The 24,602-nt window shown below is 37.0% G+C and overlaps 2 protein-coding genes across 2 annotated transcripts in view; one reads left to right on the top strand and one right to left on the bottom strand.

The window, feature by feature from the left end:
* Nucleotides 1-10,694, bottom strand: part of LOC138311203 (DNA topoisomerase 2-alpha-like) — a 38,016-nt gene extending 27,322 nt beyond the window's left edge. The window contains 12 exon segments of the mRNA XM_069252684.1: nucleotides 386-622; nucleotides 1,364-1,660; nucleotides 2,489-2,626; nucleotides 3,593-3,694; nucleotides 3,874-4,047; nucleotides 4,456-4,668; nucleotides 5,246-5,343; nucleotides 6,681-6,826; nucleotides 7,557-7,620; nucleotides 7,906-7,999; nucleotides 8,892-9,149; nucleotides 10,511-10,694. Coding sequence (XP_069108785.1) covers nucleotides 386-622; nucleotides 1,364-1,660; nucleotides 2,489-2,626; nucleotides 3,593-3,694; nucleotides 3,874-4,047; nucleotides 4,456-4,668; nucleotides 5,246-5,343; nucleotides 6,681-6,826; nucleotides 7,557-7,620; nucleotides 7,906-7,999; nucleotides 8,892-9,149; nucleotides 10,511-10,531 — 1,842 coding nt within the window. The 5' untranslated portion in view covers nucleotides 10,532-10,694.
* A 523-nt stretch (nucleotides 10,695-11,217) lies between these two features.
* LOC138311205 (ubiquitin-conjugating enzyme E2 G2) lies at nucleotides 11,218-20,210 on the top strand. Its single transcript, XM_069252688.1, has 5 exons — nucleotides 11,218-11,381; nucleotides 12,258-12,339; nucleotides 13,595-13,713; nucleotides 18,239-18,379; nucleotides 19,092-20,210. Exons 1-5 carry the CDS (start codon nucleotides 11,339-11,341, stop codon nucleotides 19,202-19,204), a joined length of 498 nt encoding a protein of 165 aa, XP_069108789.1. The 5' UTR covers nucleotides 11,218-11,338; the 3' UTR covers nucleotides 19,205-20,210.
* Nucleotides 20,211-24,602: the final 4,392 nt, after the last annotated feature.

Genomic DNA, 24,602 nt, shown 5'->3' with positions numbered 1-24,602 from the left:
TTCTTGCTGATAGGCCAAAATATTACATTGCATTAAAGATATCTATATTCACTAAACAGACTTATCATAGATTTAGATATTAATATTTTTTTTCGTTTTTCATCATATCTAGTTTTCCATAACAGTCTGACTTAAAAGTGACTTCAAGGTAGCCCCCAACTTATTGCAATCATTTTAATTATTATCCCAAATGAACGAAATTAAAGAATTATTGGGCCCTGCCCTTCTTGTTCAATGGGGTCAAAGCCAAGATTTATACAAACTCTGTATCCTTCTCCCAACTTACAAAAAAGATACTCAGAAATCCATCAGTAATTTCAATTGAAGGAATTTAGCTACAAAACCAAATAAATGAACTAACACCAGCAAAAATCTCTGCAGTTACCTTGACAATGGGCGTGATGAATTGGTTGACCACGTTACGTTTGAGCAAATTGGGCCAGAAGTGGTGCATCAAGTTGATGAGGAGGCCCTTTATGTGGGAGCCATCCTGATCCTGATCAGTCATGATCATCAACTTCCCGTAACGTAGTGTCCGCAGCGACTCATCCGTGTCATACTTCTGCTTGAACTGTAGGCCCATGATCTTAATTATGTTGTTAATTTCTGCATTTTCCATGATCTAAAATGGTTTTCAAACAAAATCATAGCAAAATGTTTATATCATACATGTTTCTTTCTGTTGATTATATAATTTGAGATCAATGTAAAACCAGAACTCAATGATTTTTAATTATTAAGTACCATAATTTAGGATATTTTGGATGTGGTCATATTTTGGCTTATTTTGGCGTTTGGTATGAGAGTGCCAAAATTTAACACACCAAAATTTGGTTACAAATTTATTTGTTTGTATGTAAGAATCAATACATCTTCATGCTATTTATTAGGTTTGTGAACACATATTCTCAGATAAATTGCTTGATCATGTAACATAAACATACATTAAAGGTATGTGCTTTCACCTGGAAAAATAATGTTACCTGTAAAAGTCTTTCTTTTGTGTAAACATGTATATAAATGACTTTAAAATCACTTCTATTGAAGACCAATGTTTCAAAGAGTTGTCTTTGTATCGATCAAGCTCTTAAAACACATCAGTTGTTGTGGGATCTATGTGCATATAGGCAAAGTTAATTCTTTTATCAAATAAACTTATGCACCAAAATTTTACATGGTATAGAGAAAATCCAAATTTGATTGTTCAATGGAAATTCTCATTGGTAGTTCCAGTCACATTAGACATTTTCTGATAATCTTTTCAAAAAACAATTGAACACAAACTTCATTGTACAAATTCAACTGAAGTTACCGATTCAAAATGCTCGAAACTAACAATTAGTAATCATGAAACACAAATTACCTGCTTATGAGTGGCTTCACGAACATTGAGCAATTTTCCCCTGAGCGGAAACACGCCATATTTGTCACGCCCAACGACCCCCAGACCAGCGACGGCCAGCGTCTTGGCGGAGTCTCCCTCAGTCAGGATAAGAGTACAGTCTTTAGAGTTCTTTGTTCCAGCTTCGTTAGCGTCGTCCAGTTTGGGAACTCCTTTTAGTTTGGAATGCTTTGTGCCACTACACTTTTTGTTCAATTGTGCCTGTGCTTTGAACTTCATCCAGCTCATAATGCTTTCAACAATTCCACATTTGCTGACCTGAAATGATCGGTTGATTAAAGCATCCTTTCTTGTATGTAGTGTGTTGTGTGTTTGAAGTATGTGTATATTTGTGAGGTTGCAGTATATTCGTGTTGTGTCTTTTTGTAATAGTGGAAATGTTACCCTTTTTATAGCGCCATCTAAATGAAGATATGTACACGCCACCTGGTAATATTAAACTGACAATGGGCAAAAACTAGTCAATTAATAGTAGAACAACCAATGGCCTTTTATATTACTTTTATAGATACTGCACTGTAAAAATCACACAAGCTCATCTAATGTCAGTAACTTCAATTTGACACTTTACATAACTTAAAACAAATCTAATTTTTTACAACAGAAAACCCAAATGTATTTGATGCTTCTTTCATTGTACGGTATTTTCCCTATCAGTTATCAATACTTATCACTTCAAGTTTTTCCACCAGTTACCTGTTATTTTATATTCTACTGTTAACCAATTGAATCTTGCATGCATTTTTTTTTGCACATTTTGCAAACCAAGAAAATCCGCAAAGGTTCATATTCACAAATTAACATCTTCATAATTTATATTGATAGGAAATCCATACAATTTTTAGATCTGCAAATGTATACATTCGGGAAAATGTTTTGAAATAGAAATTGCAAAATGTAGTAGTCACGAAAGAAAGTTTATTCAGAGTTTAAAAGTAAATATCTTGACTTTATAGTCAGATCAATATTTAAACATGTGGTATAATATTGTAGCAATGTATTATTTCTTATTTTGCACATATCCTTTTTAAAATTATTCCATAAAAACAAATATTTGTTTACACTACTGAGCATCAAATTCCTTACCGAGGTCGCAAACTTCTCGGACAATGAGACTTTGGATCCAAACGACTTGACCTGGAGTGTCATGTTCTCTTTGGTCTGGGAATCAAACGTTGGGTTTTCTATCATAGAGTTCACAAATACCCAAAGGTGGTTCTTGATCTGAAATATAAAGCATGTCTCAAAGGAATCCTGAAATAATAAACAGTGATCTTTACAATAGGACTAATTCATGAACCAAGTGATACCTGATAACGTTTGTGCAGGACTAGCATCTCCAGTGGTGATGGAATGGAACTCTTTGTAAACTTCCCGCTGAAATGACTTTAGCTTGGGATATAATCACTTGACGTCATTTCATCACCAATAGGAACAATATAGCCCAACGTTATCAGGTGTTGCAAGGTCAGTGATTTATTCCCATTTAAATTCCCATGTGAATGCTTTAAGTGAATTAAGTCAAAATGATACAAATAAGCAGATTAGTGTTCAGTGTGAATTCAGCTTGGGAACATTTTCCCTTGATATACAATCAACATACTTAAAACTTTCAAGGCCCAGTTTTATCAACAATCTGAAACTCATTCACCCCTGAAGACACATTTAGGCTCTTCTGATCAAAGACTAGATCAGTCCATTTCATAGAAAAGCACTACAAAACTAAGGAAATATCTTTACATTAAACAGCTTTCCTTAACTTTTGCAATTCTCACCTATGGATGATTTTAACTTAAGAATTACTGATAAATTCAGTTTAACTTATACAATCTTTAATCTTACCTAGAACAATTTGATTTATACAAGCTTACCTGGAATGGTTTAACTTATACAAGCTTACCTGGAACAGTTTGACTTATACAAGCTTACCAGGAACGGTTTGACTTATACAAGCTTACCTGGAACAGTTCGACTTATACAATCTTACCTGGAATGGTTTAACCTATACAATCTTACCTGGAATGGTTTAACTTATACAAGCTTACCTGGAATGGTTTAACTTATACAAGCTTACCTGGAATGGTTTAACCTATACACGCTTACCTGGAATAGCTTAACTTATACAAGCTTACCAGGAACGGTTTGACTTATACAAGCTTACCTGGAAAGGTTTGACTTATACAAGCTTACCTGGAATGGTTTGATCGCCACTCCGCCCTTGTTCTTCTTCTTCACGATTTCAATGAGTTTGTTGACCACTTGGTCGGTGATGTAATCAACATGTCGCCCACCCTAACAAAAAACAAAAGATATTGTCAACGGTTGGTCTGCAATCATATACCAGCTAAAACATTTCACATAAGTACTACTACAATCTTTCCAATCTATAATATACTGTTTCAAATCATACTTTTAAATTTTTACTGATTTGATTTCGTTTGATTGATTTATTTCTCAATGTGACCTCTGACCTTGGTGGTTGCTATGCTGTTGACGAAGCTGACTTGCTGGAATCCCTTCTCACTCAGCATGGCGGCCACTTCCCAGCGTTGGTGGGCTCTCTCGTAACACACCTTTATGGGCATGTTGTTCTCATCCATTTTGTCCTTCACATACAAGTTGATGTATTCTTGGAAGTTTTTCACCTGCAGCAGATCAGATTGAACAAAATAATGAACTGTTTAACAAGGAAAACAAAACACTGTGTCGAAAGGCGTGGCATGGCATTACACCACAGTCATATATATGTTGATGTTTTTTCAGTTGTCTACCTAATAGTGATTAATGCTGTCCATGGTGATATTTGGATTTGTTTTCATGTTAACAAAGAAAATAATACAAAAAAGTTTGCCAAAAATCGAAGGCACAATCAGGACACTGACTTATAGACAGAACGTTTTTTGGAGTTGAGTTGACATTTTGGAATTATAGCCCAGAAATGAAAGAAAATTGTAACTTTGAGGTTTTTACTATTAAAATAAAGTTTCAATGGAAACAGAAAACAAATCAGAAATGTTTGTTATCGATTTGTGAATTTAAAAAACGTGGCTTACAGGCAGTTTTTTTCCATTAAGAAACACTTTGACCCCACTGGCTACCGCTGCGATATCGTAAGCTCGACGGGTGAACAAGTCAACCGTGTCTTTGTCCAGTTTCTCCATTTTGAACTTGGGAAGGTCAGGGTAAAAGGTTATGGCTGTGAAATCGTCATTCTTTGCGTCCGTTATTGTCGGCTCTTTTGTTTGACCCATATTGTTGATCCAAGTCTAAAACAGAAATTGTCAAAAGCAATTTTAAATTGAATGATTAAATACTAAAATATCTTCAGAAAGAATTGTTTGGAATTATCATTTCAAAAGATGCTCTACCACTGACAGAGCTAAAACGATAGTCATACCCATCATTTGATCAATAACTGATGTTAAATCTTGTTTATATGTGTCTAATTAACACAAAAATGCATACAAAATAATCTCTTGCTTTTATTATAAATTAAAATAAGAAGCTCAAACTTTTCAATGGTAGCAATGGTGTAAAGTAATGAACTTTTGTAACTGAAGAAAAAGACTAATTCTGTGCTGGTTTTTGATAGAGAAAAAATACCATTTGTCGACTATGGAGCATCTGTTGGAACACCATTCCATCATCAGAGACCCACTGTTGATCAATACATTGTAAACACAAGTTTGATGGCTCCTCTATCCCCAAATTTTGTTTAGACAATATACATATGTACAATGAAATAACAAAAACAAACTTGAAAGAAAAAAGGAATCATCACTGGTATCTTATAAATATACTGTTAGATTAATAGGTTTAGCATCTTGAGATTACATTTCTTACCTGTTTGAAACCTTTGTGATATTCTTTTGAAGATGTTTCAACAATGAATTTAGTGCTGAAAATATTACATAACTTGGCACCATAACCATTTCTGCCACCTGCAAGAAAAATCATGTTTTAACCAATTGTCTTGCACGCAGTATTTAACACCATACAGACAATTTTATCTTTATATAATAATATAATGTAGCATTTGTAGGATTTTCTAAGGCAAGTACAGTCCAATAAATTTGGATCACCTCATTAAAATCCTATCAACTTACAAACTTTCTAAGTATTGTATTTGACCCAATAAACTGTCATGTCCCTGTAAGCGCCCCTCTAAGTATTGTATTTGACCCAATAAACTGTCCTGTCCCTGTAAGCGCCCCTCTAAGTATTGTATTTGACCCAATAAACTGTCCTGTCCCTGTAAGCGCCACTCTAAGTATTGTATTTGACCCAATAAACTGTCCTATCCCTGTAAGCGCCCCTCTAAGTATTGTATTTGACCCAATAAACTGTCCTGTCCCTGTAAGCGCCCCTCTAAGTATTGTGTTTGACCCAATAAACTGTCCTGTCCCTGTAAGCACCCCTCACAGTATTGTGTTTGACCCAATAAACTGTCCTGTCCCTGTAAGCGCCCCTCTAAGTATTGTATTTGACCCAATAAACTGTCCTATCCCTGTAAGCGCCCCTCTAAGTATTGTATTTGACCCAATAAACTGTCCTGTCCCTGTAAGCGCCCCTCTAAGTATTGTATTTGACCCAATAAACTGTCCTGTCCCTGTAAGCGCCACTCTAAGTATTGTATTTGACCCAATAAACTGTCCTGTCCCTGTAAGCGCCCCTCTAAGTATTGTGTTTGACCCAATAAACTGTCCTGTCCCTGTACGCGCCCCTCTAAGTATTGTGTTTGACCCAATAAACTGTCCTGTCCCTGTAAGCGCCCCTCTAAGTATTGTATTTGACCCAAAAAAGTGTCCTGTCCCTGTAAGCGCCCCTCTAAGTATTGTGTTTGACCCAATAAACTGTCCTGTCCCTGTAAGCGCCCCTCTAAGTATTGTATTTGACCCAATAAACTGTCCTGTCCCTTTAAGCGCCCCTCCCCCCTTTTTGAGCATTCAATTTCACTAACTTCCATTTTAAATACAGACTGACACTCAAATCTGTGTAGGTTTCTTTATATTTTTTGTCTCAATGAATTTGTGAAAGCCAAATTAGGTTCTATAATGTGCCGCTCAATGTTTTTAATTTTAAGCACTCTGGTTACTCATTAAGTCAAATACGATATTTGGATATGTAATGATTTAATGAAATGATAAAAGCAAAAACTTACTAAAAATGACATATATACTTAAAGCTTTATAATTTTTGAAGTGTAAAACGTTTTATCGTAGCAAAGCATGTTTCAAAGGAAGAGAAAATTTGGCTAATCCTTGCAAAGCTCTTTTACCTGTGACTTTTTTCTCCGTGTCGTCATAGTTACTAGAGGTGAGGAGATGCCCAAAGATCATGGTCGGTACATACATCTTCTCAGTCTTGTGTTCCACCACTGGGATACCACGGCCATTGTTCCACACCTTGATCTTATTGCCCTCGCTGAAGTTCCATAAAAAGATCTCATATATTCAGACTTCATCTTATTGATAATGTAACACAATAATTTCTCATTAGCAATAGTATATAGTTATTTTAATAACCATTAATCATCTTAATAAAATTGTATTTTGAATATATATATATATATGTGTACTTAAATACATTGAACTATGAAAATGTTTCAAAAGTTTAACATCTTAGTACATCAATGTAAAGTGTATGCAGAAATATTTTCCTCCTTGAAACTGAATTAAATGGTTTCTTGGATTAGAATAATAAGTGAGAATATATACATAAGTATATATATATATATGTACTTAAATACATTGAACAATGAAAATGTTTCAAAAGTTTAACATCTTAGTACATCAATGTAAAGTGTACGCAGAAATATTTTCCTCCTTGAAACTGAATTAAATGGTTTCTTGGATTAGAATAATAAGTGAGATTCAACTGTATTCCATACAATAGCTAATCATTAAACCTATGGACTTGGATTCGACATCAAACCCATGGACTTTGATTCAACTCTTGACATCAAACCCATGGACTTGGATTCAACTCTTGACATGATTTTGACAACGATATGATGAACAGAAATACCAATAGTACAAAATTTATCAAGTTAAGGACTCCATTTAAACTCAGTAGTCTTCAACATTGCAGAACCTTATAATCTCCCACCAAATGAACACATATTATTAATCTAGATGTACATTTATCCACTTACGGGTCGATGTCAATCTTGATGCAGTTCATACCAGGATCTCTCTGTTTGTTGTCTGAGGCATTGACTGTCAAAGGGTAATATAAATATATGTATAGAGACAAGGGATCCAGTTCAATATTAATTTGCTGTGTTTTAAGAAAACAATAGATTAAATGTATAGGTCTGTATAGCAACACATTTACTAAGATAAAGGTTGCTATTATCGAACACTTTCACTTTTTTCCGTTTTACTCTTTTTTTCTGATTTTGTTTGGAACCATGAAGCTGAATATTTCATATTCCCTTTCTAATATCAAAACAGAACATTGAATCAAAACAGCTATATCATAACTTATGATAAAACAATCACCTAGAATTTCATCAAATATTTTGTAAAGGCCAGGCACAAATGTGATTTCTCTCTGTACCATCTGTTCCTGCATGTCGTCATACACCCACATGTTCTGGAACAGAAAAGAAAAAAATTCAACAAACACTAGACATTTGTGATTTTACTATTATAATTTATTAATTGTTCGTAAGTTTTCATACTAAATCTGGCTTTCAGATTGGCCAATCCATTTTTTTGGTATGGTACCACTTTGAAAAAAAGTGATAATGGCCCAGAAAGCCAAGGTTATCGTGACACCACAATAGAAACATTGATGCATATGGATTTGGAAATATAATCCCTTGGAAAATCAATGGAATTGTACGTGTAAACATATTTTATTGTATCAAGTAGTCTGGAAAATTAATTTTCAACATTGATGCCAATTTTTTTTTAATTTCATCATGTTATGAAATACATTTTGTTTGCAAGCTTTTGTGAGGTAGAATCTGCTACACAACCAGATTCACAAAATTTGCAAACAAAATTTCTTTCATACCCTGAAGAAACTAAAATATTGTGACACCAATGCTTAAATGAAATAGAAAAATGAAACAATGATTAGAATTATTTATAGACATCATTTTTCTTTGAAAGAAAGTAATTTTCAAAGCATGGATATTTTTTTATCTGATTTCAAATGACTACAAGCTCCTATTAAGCATATCACAGCAAACTTTGTACTAAGAACACAAAAAAACAATTTCATTTAAGTAAATAGACATTTATTCTGTTCATATCAATAAAAATATAGAGGGGAGGGGTTGTTGAGATACCAAATTGACATTTACCATTGAAAAGTCTCACCTGGTGATTGTGACATCACAATCACCAAAAGATGGAAAAACTCAGCAGTAAATTGTATTTTACCTACGTCATAATACTTTATGTATCTCGAAACTTTGTATTAAGACTTGTTACCTTCATATTTAATTTTTGAATAATAGATCGAACTTCAAACTAACCTGTGTAACGGGCTCTGTGGAACCAATATACGAGTCAGGACGTAACAGAATGTGTTCCAGCTGAGATTTCTTCTGGTAGATTCTTTCAATAGATACCCGTTTCTTTGTTCCCTTTTTAGCTTCCTCTCCCTCCCCAGTTGCTGGCAAGTGCACAGTGTCAAAGTTTTCTGATTCCATATTTGCTGGTTTTGTAGATTTTCCTTTACTTTTTGCTTTTTTCTCGTTTTCCGCCTTGGCATTCATATTATCAAAAAGAGTCTGGAAAAACAGAAAAGTAAACAATTAACATGATATAGTCTCACTGAATTTTTACATTATTTTGAAAATCTTGCTTTTAGTAGCATCTACTCTTCTTTAGAATATACAAATGTATTACTTTTATTCATGGTTAGTCATATTATTATGCAAATGTGACAATGACAAAAGGTACTTAGCATCCAAGGTACCATAACTTGAACCCCATAACTTCACAAAGCTTTGTAACTTATGAACGATCCCAGATGTTTACTAATTCAGTTTGGCAAAACTTATGAAATTCGTTAATCAGATTCACAAAGGTGTTGGTAACTTTTTGTGTGTAACTTACAAATGAAGTACCTATTTGTAAGCATTTCCATTTTTTTATGTAACTTACGGTACTAAAGTTCAAAGTTTTATGCAACGGTTAGGCCTTGTAATTTGTAAATATGACTTATGCAAAAGTTATTAAGCGTTGTAAAACAGTACCGAGTAGGACCAGTGCACTAAGTTCAGTGATCAATCTACATGCGCATCCCCAAGTCCTGGAATCACAGAATTTTAAAAGGACCCATGATATTTCTGGGAATGGGTATCTATAACACTGTGGGACCCATTGTTTTCACAAAAACCATTGAAAAGGACCCACGAAAAATAATCGTAGATTGAACACTGTAAGTTACGTGATTTTTTTAATGGGAAGAATAATGAGAAGAGTTTCAGAAAACCAAACTATTTCCTGAAACTTATGAACTATTTTCAGAAAGCTCCAATGACGCACCATCACCATTTAGCAAATCTGTTTGATCCAAATGATAATATCAAAATTTGATCATCAATTCATGGCACATATTATTCATCGCACTTACAGTATTGTGCTTACGTTATTAGGTCATCTTCTTGTCTATATATAATTTCAACAACTCTTCAGCGTTTATGCATTTATGGGATTCGAACCAGGAACCTCAAAACACTAGTCACCAGTCAGTGCACCAAAGATACCAATAGAGTTAATCAAGCAATATTGACCCAATCCAGATTGTTGCACAGCTGATCATTGATAAAAATTGAATTGATTATGTTCAAATGCAGAGAGGGTCGATTTATAGACCACCATGACATCCTTCGTCAACACCTCCTCCCCCGATTGCACCTCTCACAAAAAATTATTAAATTAATATTTCACTCAAATCATACGGCTTTCTCCTTCTCCTTTAAATGACTCCCAATGTGGATTTAAAATTTTAACGATATGCGAGATTTATTTTATGGCGATACCAAGCAGACAATGCCGCCGAAACATGGAAAAGATGTTTGACTATGAACAATTTTTCTGACTTGGGCCTTCAGTAAAGGTTTGAAAACAGTAAAAAAAAATTTACCTTTAATGGCCCGTCTGCCATTTTGTTTACTGGTATCAGACGACAACCATTAAGTACAAAGTTTCTGTGTTGGAATTGGTCAGATCGTTTGATACAGACGATCTTTTCTGAGATCTTCCCCCTGTTCCCAGTAAGCGTGTTGTGATTCCGCACTGCTTTCAAATTTGAAAGTACCCGCGGTATCCGTCCAATCAGATTACAGGGAATAAGACATGTGATTAAACATGGGGTCATAACCTTTCCTCCATCAGTGCCTGAATGTTGTCAAAATATTACCAACATGATGACCATATCAGTTAATGTACTTACCACCCATTGCAGGCTATTGTTTATGCTGGCCTGGGCCATGCGTTTTCGATTGAAAAATCCAAATCACAAAGACTGATGGAAATCCAGATTATTTTGTACACAACAAAGCCGACGGATAGAAAAATGGTCGGTGCTTCTCAACAATCCTTTATGTTTACACAGTCTTATTTTGATTTATATTGCACATTTTGAACCATACTACAGCACATCTCAATGAGTGGTATGATAAACTAGCAGTCACCATAAAGTTAGTATTTTAAGTGAAAATATAGGTGCCGCAACGTTAAACACTCGGCCCTAATTATCACCCGCCATTACCGAGATCAACGTTTTGTACCGTGAGTTTTCATTGGCTCATCAGAAGATAATTGACCAATAGACATTTCCGTAACAGCTGCCGTATCGTATCTTCGTGACTGAAGAGCATTGAGTTTATAGGTGGTGCTAGAAACTTGAGGAAGACTTTTTTGCTTCAGCATGTTTTCTGAGGATTGATCTACAAATCAACACAGATGCACCATGGCTGGATCAGCGTTGAAAAGATTGTTAGCCGAATATAAGCGTATGGTTTCACTTGAATGACATTTAAACTAAGTAAACTGTTAGGCTGTATAGTCTAGTTCAGTATAAGTTACTGACTGTAACAGCTGGTTTTGTTAGTGTATAACATGTAATACATCATGTATGGTAAGGGATCTAGACAGATACAGATTTGGATTCAAAGGTGAACAATAAAATCATGTCTCATACATGGATGTCAGGCATGTGGAACTTTTGATATAATAATTATAACTGTCAACTTATAAATAGCTACAACGTCAACAGATCTGAATGGCGTAAATCATGCAATTAGTGTTTGAGATAGTGCATTAGTAAATGGGGGAAAGAAGGAAGTCAGAGTGTGGGGTTCAACAAGGACCTACAAACCTAGTTATTGATCTACCAATTAAATAGCCATACTGTTGTGGCCGAAAAACACTTCTGCATATTCCCATAACTCAACTTTTTTTTTCCGGATTGGAAAGTAATGACATCAATTTATGTACACAAAAACTGAATATTTCATATGTGACATAGTAAATTAGCCATTCCAAAATCAACATTGAGCATCAATCTTCAAATTTTATTGTACACTTTTTACACCTTTGTGTACCTATGCTGCCTGATCATGTGTCCATTTAACTTTTGTCCAATTTATTGTGTGGTGCCTTTTGCTGTCTATAACATCGTTTATTCATGGTCAATAATATAATATGACCTCGTGAGTTGTGCCATTTTACAGTATGGTGACATGTTGTACTTGAACTCATTTACCCCTAAAGACACATTTAGACTCTTCTAAATCAAAGACAAGACCAGTCCATTATGAAATTTTAGGGGTGAATATGTTCAACCTGCTGTCTTTATTGATTATTATATTCTCATTTCTTTTCCACAGAGCTAACCCTGAATCCCCCAGAAGGAATAATTGCTGGACCTGTTGATGAAGAAAACTTCTTTGAATGGGAAGCTCTAATAATGTAATATGCTTAATACTATTAGACACGTACAGTCATACTGTATTTGACCCAATAAGGGCCCATGACCCAATAAGGGCCCGTGACCCAATAAGGGCCCGTGACCCAATAAGGGCCCGTGACCCAATAAGGGCCCGTGACCCAATAAGGGCCCGTGACCCAATAAGGGCCCGTGACCCTATAAGGGCCCGTGACCCAATAAGGGCCCGTGACCCAATAAGGGCCCGTGACCCAATAAGGGCCCGTGACCCAATAAGGGCCCGTGACCCTATAAGGGCCCGTGACCCAATAAGGGCCCGTGACCCTATAAGGGCCCGTGACCCTATAAGCAACCCTCCCCCTTTCGAGGCCTCAATTTGAATTGCCCGTGCATAAATACAGACCAAAACTACCAAAATGTATAGTTTTGCAATAATTTCCTCATATTAAGCACCTTTTTAATATTTTTTTCATTTTTTTAAACGCCAGTCTGTAACGTTAACCTTTTTGCTGCTAGTCATTTGGACTTAAAACCCATACTTTAAATAGTCAAGTTATTTAATCACTAGTCAAAATTAAATATATAAAGTCGTTTTGCACTTCAGTCATCATCACTTTACGATTTTTTACCCAAAATACAGTCTGAATAGATCAATGCATTCATGAAAATTCTCACAAAATGATGCATGCAGAATGAAATTTTGCATACAAATGATGCATTCAGAATAAATTATTGCATACAAGATACAGTGAAAAATGTGTTGAAAATGCATTATTGTGAATAAAGCATTTTACACTGATTTTAATTTGGTGAAGAACCACTAGGTCGTGGGCATCGGACTAGTGCTTAAATTCACAGACTGAAACGCTCTTGGCCTTACCGGGTTGAATACAGTACATTACATATTTGTAGATTTTTTTCAGTCTTATTTAGGGGTTAAGATGAGTTTCATCTATCAATTAATTTTGATATCCGTCATCAATGAAAAATGTTCTGCCTAGCTTTCAATTAATTTTAAGTTTTGACATCTATTATCGATGAAAAAAATTAAGCTCTATAAGTCAATGTTGTGGATATGAAAATCTAATTATCATTTTCTCAAAACCTTTTGATTAAAATACATTTGATACAAAATGAACTTTTTATTATCCTGCCGTTTTGAGTTGCTGTTGATTGCTTCCACATAAGCAGCCACATAGCTCTGAATAGTGAATTAGTGATACATACTTATCATATTATAAGGACACAAAATTATATTACCAATTTTTTTATTGCCAGGGGCCCGGAGGACACCTGTTTTGAGGGTGGAGTTTTTCCTGCCAGACTGACCTTTCCGTCAGACTACCCCCTCAGTCCTCCCAAGATGAAATTTACCTGTGATATTTTCCACCCCAACAGTAAGTGTATCATGAGGCTGCATCTTCCTTTCACCAGTGAAAATACCAAATTTGCACAGTTTATAATAATTTTCTCATTATTCAAATAGTCTATATATTTTTTGTTACTCCGGCTTTCCTCCAGCAAAATCTGGCATGTCCTTACATGACCATGGCTAGTAATAGGACACTAAACTAATAAAACTCAATTCTTTTCTTAAGTGTTATAAAAAATGTCAAAATTTTAGTAGGTATTCATATTGTCATTGTGTTTTGTCCGTCGTCGTGCGTCATGCGTAAGACTATTTATACAAAAGCCTACTCCTCCATAACCCTTGAGTGGATTACGTCCATATTGGGGAAGGACCATCATATTTATTTTATATAAATGAGATAGGTCCGACCCCTAGGGACAGAGGGGCGTCTCCCAAAAGGGGAAATTTTCTTAGTTTAAATTTTAAAATCCTACTCCTCCTTCATCCTTGGAAGGATTTCATCCATATTTGGTGTGAAATATCATTGAGGAAGGACAATCATATTTTTACATAAACGAGTTAGGTCCGACCCCTGGGGAAAGAGGGGCGGGACTCAGAAGGGTGAACTTTAGGTGAGGACAATCATATTTTGTAAAGAACCGAGGTAAGGCTCATGGGGATAGAACGGCTGAGGTTCAAAATGGGGGCTTTGCTGAAATTTGCCTTTAAAATCTGACTCCTCCTTAATCCTTGAATGGGTTACAACCATATATGAATGAAGGGCTACCAAGTTTGTTCTACAAATGACCTTTACCTATTTCAGAAACTTACATATTCAACAAAGGAGTTCCTTGTATTGCTTATAGAAATTTTAACCACTACTTCATACTGTGACTTTGTTGTTTTGTGCCATGAGTCAGATGACCGTTAAGGCCCATGGGCCTCTTGTTTTTTTTACCTACAGGATTTTACATAAGTTCCTTTTGGATACGCAGAATGATTTTGACTAAATCATCGGGTTGACTTGACTTTTCCCAACAAATTCAACTGTATATATATTTGTGACTATATTCCGTTTATTAGGTCATCTGACCCGAAGGGTCAGGATGACCTATAGTCATCATGTTTCGTCCGTCGTCGTGCGCCGTCCGCCGTCCGCCGTGCGTTAACTTTTCACATTTTGAACTTCTTCTCAAGTTCTACCAGTGGGATTTGGCTGAAACTTGCATGAAATGTTCCTGACACGGTCCCGACAAAGTGTTGTTATTTTTCGGGTCGATCCGAAATCCAAGATGGCCGCCACAGCCGCCATCTTGAAAACACATTTTGAACTTCTTCTCAAGTTCTACCAGTGGGATTTGGCTGAAACTTGCATGAAATGATCCTGACACGGTCCCGACAAAGTGTTGTTATTTTTCGGGTCGATCCGAAATCCAACATGGCCGCCACAGCCGCCATCTTGAAAACACATTTTGAACTTCTTCTCAAGTTCTACCAGTGGGATTTGGCTGAAACTTGCATGAAATGATCCTGACATGGTCCCGACAAAGTGTTGTTATTTTTCGGGTCGATCCGAAATCCAAGATGGCCGCCACAGCCGCCATCTTGAAAACACATTTTGAACTTCTTCTCAAGTTCTACCAGTGGGATTTGGCTGAAACTTGCATGAAATGATCCTGACATGGTCCCGACAAAGTGTTGTTATTTTTCGGGTCGATCCGAAATCCAAGATGGCCGCCACAGCCGCCATCTTGAAAACACATTTTGAACTTCTTCTCAAGTTCTACTAGTGGGATTTGGCTTAAACTTGCATGAAATGATCCTGACACGGCTCCGACAAAGTGTTGTTATTTTTTGGGTCGATCTGAAATCCAAGATGGCCGCCACAGCCGCTATCTTGAAAACACATTTTGAACTTCTTCTCAAGTTCTACCGGTGGGATTTGGCTGAAACTTGCATGAAATGATCCTGACATGGTCCCGACAAAGTGTTGTTATTTTTCGGGTCGATCCGAAATCCAAGATGGCCGCCACAGCCGCCATCTTGAAAACACATTTTGAACTTCTTCTCAAGTTCTACCAGTGGGATTTGGCTGAAACTTGCATGAAATGATCCTGACATGGTCCCGACAAAGTGTTGTTATTTTTCGGGTCGATCCGAAATCCAAGATGGCCGCCACAGCCGCCATCTTGAAAACACATTTTGAACTTCTTCTCAAGTTCTACCAGTGGGATTTGGCTTAAACTTGCATGAAATGATCCTGACACGGTTCCGACAAAGTGTTGTTATTTTTTGGGTCGATCTGAAATCCAAGATGGCCGCCACAGCCGCTATCTTGAAAACACATTTTGAACTTCTTCTCAAGTTCTACCGGTGGGATTTGGCTGAAACTTGCATGAAATGATCCTGACACGGTCCCAACAAAGTGTTGTTATTTTTCGGGTCAATCCGAAATCCAAGATGGCCGCCACAGCCGTCATCTTGAAAACACATTTTGAACTTCTTCTCAAGTTCTACCAATGGGATTTGGCTGAAACTTGCATGAAATGATCCTGACACGGTCCCGACAAAGTGTTGTTATTTTTCGGGTCGATCTGAAATCCAACATGGCCGCCACATCCGCCATCTTGAAAACACATTTTGAACTTCTTCTCAAGTTCTACCAGTGGGATTTGGCTGAAACTTGCATGAAATGATCCTGACATGGTCCCGACAAAGTGTTGTTATTTTTCGGGTCGATCCGAAATCCAAGATGGCCGCCATCTTGAAAACACATTTTGAACTTCTTCTCAAGTTCTACCGGTGGGATTTGGCTGAAACTTGCATGAAATGATCCTGACACGGTCCCGACAAAGTGTTGTTATTTTTCGGGTCGATCCGAAATCCAAGATGGCCGCCACAGCCGCCATCTTGAAAACACATTTTGAACTTCTTCTCAAGTTCTACCTTTGGGATTTGGCTGAAACTTGCATGAAATGATCCTGACATGGTCCTGACAAAGTGTTGTTATTTTTCGGGTCAATCCGAAATCCAAGATGGCCGCCACAGCCGCCATCTTGAAAACACATTTTGAACTTCTTCTCAAGTTCTACCAGTGGGATTTGGCTGAAACTTGCATGAAATGATCCTGACATGGTCCCGGCAAAGTGTTGTTATTTTTCGGGTTGATCTGAAATCCAACATGGCCGCCACAACCGCCATCTTGAAAACACATTTTGAACTTCTTCTCAAGTTCTACCAGTGGGATTTGGCTGAAACTTGCATGAAATGATCCTTACATGGTCCCGACAAAGTGTTGTTATTTTTCGGGTCGATCTGAAATCCAAGATGGCGGCCACAGCCACCATCTTGAAAACACATTTTGAACTTCTTCTCAAGTTCTACCCGTGCGATTTGACTGAAACTTGCATGAAATGATCCTGACATGGTCCCGACAAAGTGTTGGTATTTTTCGGGTCGATCCGAAATCCAAGATGGCCGCCACAGCCGCCATCTTGAAAACACATTTTGAACTTCTTCTCAAGTTCTACCTTTGGGATTTGGCTGAAACTTGCATGAAATGATCCTGACATGGTCCCGACAAAGTGTTGTTATTTTTCGGGTCAATCCGAAATCCAAGATGGCCGCCACAGCCGCCATCTTGAAAACACATTTTGATTTCTTCTCAAGTTCTACCTTTGGGATTTGGCTGAAACTTGCATGAAATTATCCTGACACGGTCCCGAAAAAGTGTTGTTATTTTTCGGGTCGATCCTAAATCCAAGATGGCCGCCACAACCGCCATCTCGAAAACACATTTTGAACTTCTTCTCAAGTTCTACCGGTGGGATTTGGCTGAAACTTACATGAAATGATCCTGACATGGTCCCGACAAAGTATTGTTACATCTCTGGTTGATCCCAAATCAAAGATGACTACCATGACACTATATCTAAGTAATTTCCTATATGTTAAGGCCCTTGGGCCTCTTGTTTGAAATAAAATTTGTTGTAAGAAATTGAAAATTATCCTGACATGATCCTGACAAAGTGACACTATATATAATTAATTTTACTATTGTCAAGGTAGTCAGATGACCGTTAAGGCCCTTTGGGCCTCTTGTTATCTAGATTATTTGTCAACATATTTTAACAAGATTTTTGTAGAGTCACAAAAGTTATTAGCTTATCATGAATAGTACACTTATCATCACATTCTAAACAATTCAAATAAAATAGATGGAATGTTAATTTTTATGACGCGGGTCGTATCATGTTTCCCGCCGTCACCCTAATTACTGTGTGTTAGTTGATTATCACTGCACTAGACAACAAAATAGCGAAATCAATATTCACTGTTAGCATAGATTACACAGAAAATTTTGCAATGGTTTGATGTTGTACCCCCATTTTCTGTCATCAATTTTATTATGTTAAAATTGTTAAAACTGATGATTCTTGCTTAGGAAAGGTAGTGGGCCTGTTACTGTATTTGTCTGTATTGTCTGTACAGCGGAAAATGTTTCAAAAATAAATATATAATCAAACTATCATTACCTCAATTAAATCTACCTTGGTTTTATCTTTTTGCAGTATACACCGATGGTCGTGTGTGCATATCAATTCTTCACGCCCCGGGTGATGATCCGATGGGCTACGAGACGAGTGCCGAGAGATGGAGTCCCGTCCAGAGCGTTGAGAAAATTCTCCTGTCCGTTGTCAGCATGTTAGCAGGTAATTCTTTCAAAGATTATTCTGTATTGGCATGTTACAGAGTTTTCTGTTCTTGCTGGTAGGTATTGATTGTGACGCCATGTGTGTGCAAGTATGACATCATATTTTTCTGAGAAAACAATGTAAATTTTTCTCACAAAATACTGACACTATAATGGATACCTATCCTCAAGGGAAGTAACTCTCTAGTATCTAAAGACAATATATTTTGGATCGTACTGCTTGGAAAACAAAAAGCACCAAACTGAGTCAAAACATATATCGCATCTCCATCTTATTTCTTGTAGTAAAAAATTTAATCAAAGTTCATAATTTATATAAATTTATTTGAAAAAAACACTTTTGAGTGTGATGGTTTATAGTAGTTGTTCCAATCGCTTTTCACAATATCTGTCCGTCTCAATGCTGCCGATTATTATTGAAAGGTGCAATAGATAGGATGTAATAAAAGGTTTAAAGTCAGTGGCATGCTTTTGAGGACCTTTGTAAAAAATTTGAGAGCTTTCATGTTATTTTTCATCATCACATGCATGTTGCAAGTAACTTTGAAAAATGAAACTTTCAGCTATTAATTAACAATTTTTTATAGCATTTCTTTAATAAAATTTCATGCATCACAAAATGTAATACAAGATAGGAATCAGAATATTCTTTCTGGTGGTTTGTAATATTAATGTAAATCTAAAAGGATTTTTTTTTTTTTTAATTTCAGAGCCAAATGATGAAAGTGCAGCAAATGTAGATGCAGCCAAAACATGGAGAGACGATAGGAAAAAGTTTCTTGAAATCGCAGAAAGAACTGTTCGGAAATCTTTAGGAATTTGATATTGCAATATGGAAAAGACATTCATTGCATAGAGATTTCTCTTCATCCACATAGGTTAGAGTGCTCTCCCTTAATTTGAGAGGTCACTGGTCAGCCTATTTTTATCTGACGTTTCTTTGCTGACATGCCAATGTTTCTCATCGTACTATATTCCAACAATACAGTTATAGAGATTTCTCTTCATCTACATAGTTTAGAGGTGCTCTTGTTTAGAAACTTCATCATGTCGTCAGATTTAGGCTGGTGTAGGGATTTAATGAACAATTTACTTATTTATTTTCTCTCTTCTATATTTTGAAGATAAAATATCCAATGCTGGTTATGTATATTAAGTACAGTTAATCTCTTCATGTGTAAATGGTGAAGTTAATTTGCTGTGAAAATGTTGTTTGGCAAGAAAACCTGGAACTTGGTTGGTTTACACTACAGTATATTAACAAAATAAATTCAAGTGATCGTGTTTTCTGTTATTATTAGCGCCCAGGGAGTTTAAAAACTGTAACATAACAAGGTGGGGGGGGGGGGCTCTTAATATTTAACTAAAATGTAAGTTGTGGAAAAAATCTCCATATAAAGTCAGTCATATTTTAACTCTTTTTTCTGTACTCATGGCACATTGATCTGTCGAAGTAAACATGGATATACCCTCTTTCCATTGATTCACATCTGAAAGACTCCCAAGTTTGTGTAATATAGAATACAATGCTGATGTCATATGCATAACACAGTTGTAAAACATTGCTAAATCCATGGAATGGGAGGGTGTTTACACAACTTCAACTGTGAGAAGAGGGGAGGGGCACTCATTACGACAAATACGGTACATACCATAGAGTGAAAGCTAATGTTACAAATGTATGAAGTTTGATCTTTGTTGAAAATACTTTACATAATGTTTATTCCGTATTTTTGATTAAGATGATCCTTAAAAAAATCTGGTTATTGTACATATATATATTGATGACTTGTTATATTGTGATAAATAAATGTATGAATGATTATAAAGGTTCTAATTGTTTTATTAGCTTACCCGGCCCGAAGCCATCTAGCCAATCCTCATGGATTCTAACCAAATTTGGCCAGAAACATCCTTGAGGGAAGGGGAACAGAGTTTGTATCCCCCGGGGATAGGAGGGTGGGGCCCAATAGGGGAAATAGGGGTTTAAATCCTTTAAATCGCTACTAGTCATAGAGTTCTGCATGGATTCTAACCATATTTTGCCAGATACATCCTTGGGAGAAGGGGAACAGAGTTTTTATAAATTTTGGCTCTGACCCCTTGGGAGCAGGAGGGGCAGGGCCCAATAGGGGAAATAGAGGTAAATCCTTTAAATCGCTACTAGTCATGGAGTTCTGCATGGATTCTAACCATATTTTGCCAGATACATCCTTGGGAGAAGGGGAACAGAGTTTGTATAAATTTTGGTTCTGACCCCTTGGGAGCAGGAGGGGCGGGGTCCAATAGGGGAAATAGAGATAAATCCTTTAAATCACTAGTAGTCGTGGAGTTCTGCATGGATTGTAACCAAATTTTAACCAAACTGTGCCCCAGAAACATCCTTTGGGGAAGGGGAAGAGAGTTTGGCTCTGGCCCCCTGGAGCAGAAAGAGTAGGGCCCAACAGGGAAATTAGAGGTAAATCTTTAAATTCCTTCAGAAATGAAACAATAATCCTGTTTTCAGATCATTACTTGGCATTACAAACCAGGTGAGCGATACAGGCCCTCTGGGCCTCTTGTTTGTACTGCAGGCTATGTAACCTTAAAAATCACAGACGGTGGCAATTTATGAGAGTATACCGGTAGCTGCCAACAACCAAGAATACACTCTTTGAAACTTGAGAGTATCTGAATCTGTACTGATTACCTTCGGCTAGCGTAGTTGAGCTGCCAATAACCTTTAAAGTTATTTTTACAGCATTGATAATTCACTAGAATTTTTATGTCACAATCAAGGTCAATGTAAAGGTACCCATTGAAACAAAAGGCTCAGATGGTCTGTATCACTCTCCCATTGAAACAAAAGACTCAGATGGTCTGTATCACTCTCCTATTGAAACAAAAGACTCAGATGGTCTGTATTACTCTCCCATTGAAACAAAAGACTCAGATGGTCTGTATCACTCTCCTATTGAAACAAAAGACTCAGATGGTCTGTATCACTCTCCTATTGAAACAAAAGACTCAGATGGTCACTCTCCCATTGAAACAAAAGACTCAGATGGTCTGTATCACTCTCTATTGAAACAAAAGACTCAGATGGTCTGTATTACTCTCCTATTGAAACAAAAGGTTCAGATGGTCTGTATTACTCTCCCATTGAAACAAAAGACTCAGATGGTCTGTATCACTCTCCCATTGAAACAAAAGGCTCAGATGGTCTGTATCACTCTCCCATTGAAACAAAAGACTCAGATGGTCTGTATTACTCTCCTATTGAAACAAAAGGTTCAGATGGTCTGTATTACTCTCCCATTGAAACAAAAGACTCAGATGGTCTGTATCACTCTCCCATTGAAACAAAAGGTTCAGATGGTCTGTATCACTCTCCCATTGAAACAAAAGACTCAGATGGTCTGTATCGCTCTCCCATTGAAACAAAACGCTCAGATGGTCTGTATCACTCTCCTATTGGAACAAAAGGTTCAGATGGTCTGTATTACTCGCCTAATGAAACAAAAGGCCCAGAGGGTCTGTATCACTCACCAAATGAAACAAAAGGCTCAGATGGTTTGTATCACTCTGTTATTGAAACAAAACGCAAAGAGGGTCTGTATCATTCACCTATTGAAGCAAAAGGCCCAGAGGGTCTGTATCGCTCACCTTTTGAAACAAAAGGCACAAAGGGTCTGGATCACTCACCTAATGAAACAAAAGGCCCAGAGGGTCTGTATCGCTCACCAAATGAAACAAAAGGCTCAGATGGTCTCTATTACTCTCCTTTTGAAACAAAAGGCCCAGAGGGTCTGTATTACTCTCCTATTGAACCAAAAGGCACAGAGGGTCTGTATCGCTCACCTATATTGAAACAAAACGCCCAGAGGGTCTATATCGCTCACCAAATGAAAAGGCTCAGATGGTCTGTATCACTCTGCTATTGAAATAAAAGACTCAGATGGTCTGTATTACTCTGCTATTGAAACAAAAGACTCAGATGGTCTGTATTACTCTGCTATTGAAACAAAAGGCTCAGATGGTCTGTATCACTCTCCATTGAGGTAAAGGTACCATTGAAACAAAAGGCTCAGATGGTCTGTATCACTCTCCCATTGAAACAAAAGACTCAGATGGTCTGTATTATTCTGCTATTGAAACAAAAGACTCAGATGGTCTGTATTACTCTGCTATTGAAACAAAAGGCTCAGATGGTCTGTATTACTCTGCTATTGAAACAAAAGGCTCAGATGGTCTGTATCACTCTCCCATTGAAACAAAAGACTCAGATGGTCTGTATCACTCTGCTATTGAAACAAAAGACTCAGATGGTCTGTATTGTTCTGCTATTGAAACAAAAGACTCAGACGGTCTGTATTATTCTGCTATTGAAACAAAACGCTCAGACGGTCTGTATTTTTCTGCTATTGAAACAAAAGGCTCAGACAGTCTGTATTATTCTGCTATTGAAACAAAAGGCTCAGACGGTCTGTATTATTTTGCTATTGAAACAAAAGGCCCAGACGGTCTGTATTATTCTGCTATTGAAACAAAAGGCCCAGACGGTCTGTATTATTCTGCTATTGAAACAAAAGGCTCAGACGGTCTGTATTATTCTGCTATTGAAACAAAAGGCTCAGACGGTCTGTATTATTCTGCTATTGAAACAAAAGACTCAGATGGCTGTATTACTCTGCTATTGAAACAAAAGGCCAAGATGGTCTGTATCACTCACCTATTGAAACAAAAGGCCAAGTGGGTCTGTATCGCTCACCTGTATTGAAACGAAAGGCCAAGAGGGTCTATCGCTCACTTATATTGAAACAAAAGGACCAGAGGGTCTGTATCGCTCACCTTTATTGAAATAAAAGGCCCAGAGGGTCTGTATCGCTCACCTTTTGAAACAAAAGGCCCAGATGGCTGTATTACTCTGCTATTGAAACAAAACGCCCAGAGGGTCTGTATCACTCGCCTATTGAAACAAAAGGCCCAGAGGGTCTGTATTACTCTGCTATTGAAACAAAAGACTCAGATGGTTTGTTTTACTCTGCTATTGAAACAAAAGACTCAGATGGTTTGTATCACTCTCCTATTGAAACAAAAGGCCAAGAGGGTCTGTATGGCTCACCTTTATTAAAACAAAAGGCCCAGATTGTCTACCACTCACCTGATTTGTTTTACCAAGTCATGTTTTGAGCATAATTTCCTCAAGGATTTTATCCAATGGATGTGTGTCACAAAATCCATACAGAACACTAGCTATGACTAGTAGCAATTTAAAGGAAATATTGATGGACGTTGGTCATGGCATAAGTTCAACAACCCTTCAAAGAGTTAAATTCCCTTCAGATATTTTAACATAAGGGTAAAGAGTATTTTAATTCATAGAGCATGCATGAAAGCCTATGCAATGATGGGGCACACTTCACATCAATACTACCGCAAAAGGGGTTGCAGTCAATGACTACACATAAAGAAGGAATTCCTGTATTGCTCACATTTGTGTGTTGGTACCGTGAAGGATTTTGAATTTTTGGTGACAATTTTTTTCAACAGTATTAATGGTGAGGTAATTTTCGTAGTACTTAGCTTTCATGTTTCTTTTAGGCCATCGTTTTGTTAAGAGACTCGTCTGGGGATACTGATGATAGCATTCCCTCCATCACTTTATATCGGAAGGCCTCTATCTGCATTTCAGGTCAGGTCTGTGGTGATGGTAGTTTCAGTTCTTCTAGCATTCTAGTGATGTAACCTTCTTCCCTGGTTTTGTAGTTGTTGGAAAGGAATCTGACTGGTATTCTTCGAATTCTTTTACATTTTTCAATGTCTTCTTTTGATATATGGGTCCCAAATTATTGCTCCTTCTTCCCTGGTCTTGTAGTTGTTGGAAATGAATCTTACTGGCAGTCGTCGTATTCAATGTCTTCTTTGGTTATATGGGTCCCAAATTATTGCTCCATACTCGAGAATAGAAACACACATGTGAAATATAGTGAATTTCCTGCAGGAAGCTGGGCAGTGTTGCAGGTTCGTTTTAGAAAGCCTAATGCTGGTCTTTTGTGATATTTCAATTTGACCGAAAGGGCAAGACCAAAATATAGATTGGTTTTTACTTGCTCTAGGATATGCTCAACTGTTTTCGGAACAGGTATGGATGCAAAAACAATCAAACTATCATAACACTTTCTGTCCACACGTGGGCCTAGTAGAATATAGAACTACCGTGCCACCGGAACATCATCCTC

Source organism: Argopecten irradians, chromosome 16 (assembly GCF_041381155.1).
Source record: "Argopecten irradians isolate NY chromosome 16, Ai_NY, whole genome shotgun sequence".
NCBI classification, from domain to species: domain Eukaryota; kingdom Metazoa; phylum Mollusca; class Bivalvia; order Pectinida; family Pectinidae; genus Argopecten; species Argopecten irradians.
Note: the sequence above shows the minus strand (reverse complement) of the source record. Positions and strands in the feature narration are given on the sequence as shown.